The following is a 6,951-nucleotide window of genomic DNA, read 5'->3' as shown; positions in this document are numbered from 1 at the left end:
ACGTGGCGTCTCCCTTCCCTACCCCTACGGGCGCGTGAGTTGTGAGCCCCAATTTATCATCCTTATCCGGTACATATCCATCCTGCGCAGCTGCGAAAAAGAAAGAAGACGAGAAGCTTCTTGACTACGTGGCGACCATCGGGCGCCCCATCGATGCGTCGGACGACTGGTAGTAGTCGGCGGGGGACATTTTACCAGCAAAAAGGGAAGAAAACGCGGCAGTTTTTTTACTTCGCGTTGCTTGCTTTTATCCGTGGGCCTCCTTTTTAAAAGGCGCTACTTTTCTTCGCCGCTTCCAATCCCCCCTCTCTCCTCTCCTCTCCTCTCCTCTCTTTGCGTTTCTTCCCTCTCGGCTTCTCCTCCTGTGTTTCCCTCTCTCTTGACGGCGAGCGGCTATGGCGACGGTGCAGGCGGTGGCCAAAGGGACCCTGGTCTCGCCGTGCGGCAACCGGGCCGCAGGATTTGGTGCCCGGCGGCGCGGTGCCGTGGCGGCCCGCATGTCGCCCTGCGCGCCGGCGGCCGTGCGGATCGGCAGGAAGAGCCCGTTTCTTGGCGCTAGGCTCACGGTCGGTCCCAGGAGATCCAAGCTCGTTTCCCGGAATCTAGTCGCCTCACCGGTGCAGGTAAATTTAATTTTCCGCTCTAGTTTATTCATTTTTCTGTTGGCTGCGATTCTCTTTTGATCGTCGGTGCCCTCTTTTTTATTTTATATTGCTATATATATTTTCCCTGACTTAACCTGTTGTCCGCGATAAATTCGCTGATATAGTCATTCTATCCGAATCTCATCCGCATGCAGAGTTGAACACCTATATTTGACTTTCTGCTATTTTGCAACTAATCTCCGACTATTGTGGTGTGCGGGGCCAATATGCTGAGCCAGTATGTTCTGTCGCAGATGAATCTTGCGTTTGCGAAATCCACCAAGTGGTGGGAAAAGGGTCTGCAGCCCAACATGAGGGAGATTGAGTCCGCTCAGGACCTCGTCGACTCGCTGGCCAACGCCGGCGACAGGCTCGTCGTCGTTGACTTCTTCTCCCCTGGCTGCGGCGGCTGCCGTGCCCTCCACCCCAAGGTGAAAATCATGGCTGCGGAAATGTTGATAATACTACAGTTCTGAAGCTCCACCGTCGTGTGATGTAAAAATTTGCGGTGTTCTTAAATTATTTTATTTCCCTATGCAGATTTGCCAGTTTGCGGAACAGAACCCAGATGTGCTGTTCTTGCAAGTGAACTACGAGGAACACAAATCGATGTGCTACAGCCTCCATGTCCATGTTCTGCCCTTCTTCAGGTTCTACCGGGGAGCCCAGGGCCGCCTCTGCAGCTTCAGCTGTACTAACGCAACCGTAAGATACTAATCTGGTCATGTGCCCTTTCATGCTCCTGTGAATTATAGACCGCGAGAGGAGTCAGAAACAAACAAACCATGTTTTAAGTTCCAAGAGATCCTCCCAAACTTACCTATCAAGGCTTTGAAAGCCTTCCATATAGCGTTACTTGGAGCTTACTGGTAGTGTAGGGATCGAAGGTCTTTCACTGAATTTGAAGGAACATATTATGGTCTCATCTTATTCTAGACGTGTAGTCAAGCGTATGATTTACCATTTGATGAGATGCTTACTATGGTGGCAATTGTCTTTTCAGATAAAGAAGTTCAGGGATGCGCTTGCCAAGCACAATCCGGATAGGTGTAGCATTGGCCCAACCAGGGGCCTCGAGGAGTCTGAGCTGCTGGCCTTGGCTGCGAACAAGGACCTGCAGTTCACCTACACGAAGCTGCCAGAATCAGTTCCGAGTGGAGACTCCGAGGTCATTGCTCCTGGGAGCCCAAGGCTTCCTCCACCGGCAAAACCATTGGTGCGGCAGGGCTCCGGAGAGAGGACCTTGGTCTCATCAGGAAGATGAGATCGCGTCCATTGGTTCTGTACAGTTTCCCGATTGTTGTTGGTGTGTACAGGTTGTACTTTCTCATGGTTGTGTAGAGTGCAGGCTTGATAGATTTTTACTACTTGTCAAGCCTGCCTGCCCGCCTCTCCGCTAGAAGCGTAGAAGTAGAAGCAGTACTTTAGTAGTAACAGCAAGTATTGTGGGTAATCCTCTGCCAGTAAATTGTATGGTAGCTGTATGGGTTAAATCTGAGTGCCAATTGGAATTATCGTGCCTGCCTTGTTCCCCTTTAGTAGTTTTGCTTGTTTGAGAATCTGAAATTCACCGCCTGCTAATATGTACTCCCTTTGGATTCTGCAAACTCATGCTTTTATAGTAGTAAAGTGGTACAGATACAGAAAATAAAAACAGAGACCATGTTGCTCATATTGATGCAAATACAAGTTCTTTCTCTTGCAAATAAATAAATAATAGAGAAGGCCACATATGCAAAGTAGAACAAGTCGCATTAATGTTCTCTGTATTATGCAACAATGAAATAGCCACACCTGAATACAAGCTAGGTGCTGGGTAAACAATGTTCTTGTATTGTTAGCTTCAGGCCTACACGAACTAAGAGCAATCAAAAGGCACTTCGACCATGGATTTCGAGTCGCTCGACTAGTCGCGACTACTCATCGACCAGTTCCAGGGCCGACTCAGCCTCCCGACTCGACTCCTGGGATGAGTCGAGCGACTCGCGCGACTAGTCTTGACTAGTCGCGGTTTTTGGGTCGAACGACTCGAGGCAACGCTGGATCTGGAGCACTCTCCCGCCGCCGTGCTGCTGATGCTGCTGCTGTGCTGCCTCGCTGCTGCTGCTGCGCCCTTGCCGCCGCGCTGCTGCTGCTGCTGCTGAAGCTGAAGCGGCAAGAGGAGCAGGCTGGGAGGAGGAGCGGTGGCAAGAGAGCTGCTGCGGGGGAGTTGAGAGATCCATCGCTGGGAGGAGTGGTGGACTGGTGGCAAGAGAGTGGCAGCGAATGTGTGGCGGCTGTGGTGAGGGAGGAGGGAGTGTGGATGGTGGATTAGGTCACGGGAGGAGTATATAGCTACTAGATGGGCTTTTGGGCCACAGGGAAGTGCATAACTAGTGGCCCATCTCTCAGTTGGCCCTGGTTACTGCTGGTGGTGGTGTGCTCCTCCCCTCCTCCCTTGGTTGCTGCTGCTGCTGTGCACTTGTGCTCCTCCCCTGACTGCCTGCTGCTTAACTCACGTCGACTCGTCGCCATGTCGACTCGTCGACCGTGAGTCTAGACTAGTCACGACTAGTCTAGAGTCGCCCTCCCCGAGCGACCCGTCGACTCATCGACTCGAAAACATTGACTTCGACTAATTTCTAGCTCATTCACTATGCAGTTGGCTGGAATGTACCTGCAATATTCAGAATCAGCATCGGTCCTTAGTCCATGTAGTGAGGTGTTGTTTGGACAAAAAGCTCCTCATCTTCTTCATCATCATCGTCTTCGTCGGCACCTACCCAGTTGCTTGGGTGATGCTGCGAACGAGGGTTATCAACCACAACTTCTGTAGCAAAACAAAAAGGCAGTCAGCTGAAAATTCAGTGCCAACACAAATGTATGCATTTGAATTCTATGGGTGTCGCTGAGATAGTTAACCAGGAGGCTCTTCCAAGTGATCCATTTGCACAGGCTGCTCTCTGTAGTATAAACTAGTTAAGGAAACAAGTAACCAGAAGTAGGATAGCAGAAATAACTTACGACTCAGATCTTACAACTCCCCAGTTATGACTCACAACAAATGAAAAAACTGCATTAACATCAAATATGTTGACATGATTTGCCAGTTACTTGTAGGAATTAATAAATGGTCGGTATATGATTCTTTTAGTGGAGTTGGTATAGGAACTAATTGCATTAACCAGATGTATTTGATTGCTTCGTCAGTAATCATTCTCTACTGAGTCTCTACAAGATGATTTCCTTTTGGACTCGACATCTTATATCAAAAGTCACCATTTCTCCAATTGGAACACTATTTATCAGCGTATCTCCTACAAATAGAGTATATTACCATTGGTATGGCTGTAAGTTCACTCCTAACACAAGTTCAAATTACCTTAAAAGATGCTATGGTTTGAACAAGCTGAAACGGAGTAGATACCCCAAAACTCCGAGGAAGATAGGTTAGTCAAGCGAGGGTTTGTCTGTGTAGTTCTACAACATGTGGTCCCGAAAGATTTCATGTTTGGGGATGCTGGTATAGTGGTAAACTTGTAAACTTTGACCAAGTCTAGAGGGAAAATACCAACATCTAAAACGCCAAATCAATGTCATTAGATTCATCACAAAATATATTTTCATATGGACTAAAGTTCATATTGTAGATATGGATAATTTTCTAAATAAACTTGGTCAAAGTTTGTGAACAATGACTTCCGCGAAAACCAATGTGCACTATATTATGGGACGGTGGGTGTATTATAATCCCAACTAAAGCATATCTCAACTATACTAGCTCAGATTACTAGAGAGGACAGGGAAATGACTTCTGTTAGTGTGCCTGATTAGCTAATTTGATAGCTGCAAGGAGATATATAGCTGCAAGTCCTGACTTTTGTGGTACCAAATTATATCACTCAAATAAATAATAATAATAATAATAATAAGTAAAGCGACTTAATAGGATACATATAGTTTGCGTTATCTGTCACTGGTAGCTTGCAGGGAGCATTGGTATTGGGAAGCACTGATGTGTCATTCAGCAAGTTAGCTCTTCCATTTCTCTCCATCTGGGCACGATTTTCTGCGTTAGCTTCAAAGCTTTTGGGAGTAACACCTGTTTAAGAAAGTTTGCTTATTTTAGATAGCTTTGATGATAGATGAACAGGACAGTGCTACGATTAAGAGATCAAAGGAACTTTCTAGCACCAGCAGGTTTGATTACACCCAGGCATGTGAAAGTCCATGCACTGTGATCTGACATTGACCTCACAAAAGTGGTCAAATGGTCATGATGTTTGATACAGGCGCTTTGGCCGTGTCTCTTCTCATCAGATCATATTGGTGCATAGTTCAGTGTAGGAATGCATGCCTTGAGTGTGACCATATCGATGGCTAACAAGAACCTTTTGCCAAAATGATACACACCTGAAAGCTCTGACCATATTCTTGTATGGTTTGAGACATTTTCGGGAACTGGTGATGGTGCAGCAGCGGCAGCCCTTGGTTCTTCTGCATGATGTGCTGACGTAGGTGGCTGCTGAGGCACACTGCCATCATTTAGTTGTGATACAAGCATAGTGGCTAGAACTAGAGTTACATCGAAATTAGAACTTGAACCATCATCGATTCCAAATCTTGGAGCCAACAGGACAGGTCTGCAATTCAAATAAAGCCTCATGGGTCATGGGGGCCAGTCAGAAAACATAACCAAATTCAACAAGTAAACTACTTACTCGCCAGCCTTCTGATAGAATAGGAGAATATCAACCTCACATCCTTCACAAAATGTTAAAAATGCCTAGATTGAAAGAACAGAAAATATATCTGTCAGATTTGTGCAGTCACAGGTACCAGACCAGAAGACAGAGCCATCAATTGCCAAACCCTTGTGTTGTTTTAGAAAGCAGAAATGAAGATAGTATTTCCTATTCTAAGCTCGACTACAAGTGAGGACACACACATACAGTTATCTCCTGAAACCATTTCTACTTTTACAAAGAAGTATTCCTTGACTTGGTTAAAGGCAAATAAGTTCCGATTAATTTCCCATTTCAAAGGAGAGATTACATTATTTCTTTTAAAGTTGACGATCTAAATCTTTTGGCATGAAGAGAGAAGAACAAATCATAGAATCACCTTCAATTCTTTCACCCCAAATGTGACATCTACGGGATCACCAGCATGCTCATACTCCAAGAACTCCTCTGCTGGATCGATCCACAGTTGTGTGTGCAGCCTACTGTCGTAGTCATCTGCAATTCCCAAATCACGTCACAGTTGACAGCCCCATAGAAATTTCACCACCACGCTATTTTTTGCACACCAAAGGAAGGAAACCTTTACCTTTGGTCGGGTCGATGTAGCTTAGGAGCTCGACTGCCTTCCCCCCAGTGGCATCATCGACGCCAGGCAACCGTGCAGCAGGCTGGGTGGCAATAAAGGTGAGCTCCTGCAGCGAGGACTGGAAATTGGAAAGCAGGCGCGTGAGATCCCGTGGCCGTATGGCGAGGCGGCTGGGGAAGCCGTTGCGGTCGAGCGCCAGAGTCTGCACGTCGGACTCGGCGCTGCACGAGATCCGGTGCGTCTTCTTACGCCCTTGACAAGACAAGACGCGAGAAGGCACATCATCAGCTCAGAGCGGCAAATTTGGGGAAAGAGCAAAATTGGCGGGAAAACAGGGAAAATGCGCGCCAATGTTGACAAAAAATGGGGAAATTTTGAGCACGTCAATGGCAAAACCCTAGAGGGAGGGAGACAGGGAGGGAGGGGCTGGGAACATGTACCGCTGATGCAGTGGATGACGAACTCGAGCTTGGACGCTTGGGGGTTTGGGAGAGAAGCGTTGAGGCGGTCGACCGCGGAGGTGGGCGTGCGGAGCACAGCGAGGACGGACTTGAGGAGGACGCTGCACTGGAGCGGCGTGGACGACGGCGCGGCGGCGGCGGGGAGGTGGAAGTGGTCGAAGAAGCCGCGCGTGAGGGAGACGGACGCGAACGCCGACCGCGAGCTGTTGAGCGTGTGCAGCTCCAGCTGTAAGTAGATTGAAATCGTGAGAACCGCCGGTGAGGAATGGCAGGTGTGGGCTGCGAGGAGACGGCGCACCTTGTCGGGGTAGGCCTGGAAGACGAGGTCGGAGCCGATGCGGGCGAGGCAGGTGACGAAGCGGGAGAAGGTCCGCAGCGCGCCGCCGCTCATCGACAGCTCCATGGCCTGCCGCGCGTTTGGGGGTTTCGGGGGTTTGGGGACAAGAGGAGGAGGAGCGGGAGGGAAAACGGAAAGGAGGGAGCGACGTGGGCTTTGGAGTATTGGGCTGGTGCCCTCCACGGCCCAAGGAGCAAGC

At 48.6% G+C, this 6,951-nt stretch overlaps 2 protein-coding genes across 3 annotated transcripts; one reads left to right on the top strand and one right to left on the bottom strand.

The window, feature by feature from the left end:
- The first annotated feature begins 280 nt into the window (after nucleotides 1–280).
- LOC125551740 (thioredoxin-like 1-2, chloroplastic) lies at nucleotides 281–2,158 on the top strand. The gene is made up of 4 exons (XM_048715038.1): nucleotides 281–623; nucleotides 899–1,075; nucleotides 1,185–1,349; nucleotides 1,648–2,158. Exons 1-4 carry the CDS (start codon nucleotides 396–398, stop codon nucleotides 1,906–1,908), a joined length of 831 nt encoding a protein of 276 aa, XP_048570995.1. The 5' UTR covers nucleotides 281–395; the 3' UTR covers nucleotides 1,909–2,158.
- Nucleotides 2,159–2,163: 5 nt separating this feature from the next.
- LOC125551739 (cell cycle checkpoint control protein RAD9B) lies at nucleotides 2,164–6,874 on the bottom strand. Of its 2 annotated transcripts, XR_007303085.1 has the most exons (10): nucleotides 6,714–6,874; nucleotides 6,395–6,641; nucleotides 5,955–6,206; nucleotides 5,748–5,863; nucleotides 5,345–5,409; nucleotides 5,037–5,266; nucleotides 4,578–4,725; nucleotides 3,546–3,586; nucleotides 3,260–3,453; nucleotides 2,164–2,529 (listed from the first exon to the last, which is right to left on the bottom strand). XR_007303085.1 is itself a non-coding variant. In XM_048715037.1 (9 exons), exons 1-9 carry the CDS (start codon nucleotides 6,816–6,818, stop codon nucleotides 3,329–3,331), a joined length of 1,329 nt encoding a protein of 442 aa, XP_048570994.1. In that variant the 5' UTR covers nucleotides 6,819–6,874; the 3' UTR covers nucleotides 2,164–3,328. The 2 variants fall into 2 exon arrangements, 1 of the variants encoding a protein (XP_048570994.1); XM_048715037.1 differs by having other exon boundaries at nucleotides 2,164–3,453.
- Nucleotides 6,875–6,951: the final 77 nt, after the last annotated feature.

This window comes from Triticum urartu, chromosome 4 (assembly GCF_003073215.2).
Source record: "Triticum urartu cultivar G1812 chromosome 4, Tu2.1, whole genome shotgun sequence".
NCBI lineage: Eukaryota > Viridiplantae > Streptophyta > Magnoliopsida > Poales > Poaceae > Triticum > Triticum urartu.
The sequence above is the reverse complement of the archived record's forward strand: the minus strand, read 5'-3'. Positions and strand labels throughout refer to the sequence as shown.

Excerpts from the sequence above, each read along its gene's own strand:
- LOC125551740 (XM_048715038.1), top strand. The coding sequence starts at position 396 with ATGGCGACGGTGCAGGCGGTGGCCAAAGGGACCCTGGTCTCGCCGTGC. Across the intron at positions 624-898 it reads TAGTCGCCTCACCGGTGCAG|ATGAATCTTGCGTTTGCGAA; the intron begins GTAAATTTAATT and ends GTTCTGTCGCAG. Across the intron at positions 1,076-1,184 it reads GCCGTGCCCTCCACCCCAAG|ATTTGCCAGTTTGCGGAACA; the intron begins GTGAAAATCATG and ends TTCCCTATGCAG.
- LOC125551739 (XM_048715037.1), bottom strand. The coding sequence starts at position 6,818 with ATGGAGCTGTCGATGAGCGGCGGCGCGCTGCGGACCTTCTCCCGCTTC. Across the intron at positions 5,410-5,747 it reads TTGGGGTGAAAGAATTGAAG|GCATTTTTAACATTTTGTGA; the intron begins GTGATTCTATGA and ends CTTTCAATCTAG. Across the intron at positions 5,267-5,344 it reads TTCTATCAGAAGGCTGGCGA|ACCTGTCCTGTTGGCTCCAA; the intron begins GTAAGTAGTTTA and ends TTTGAATTGCAG.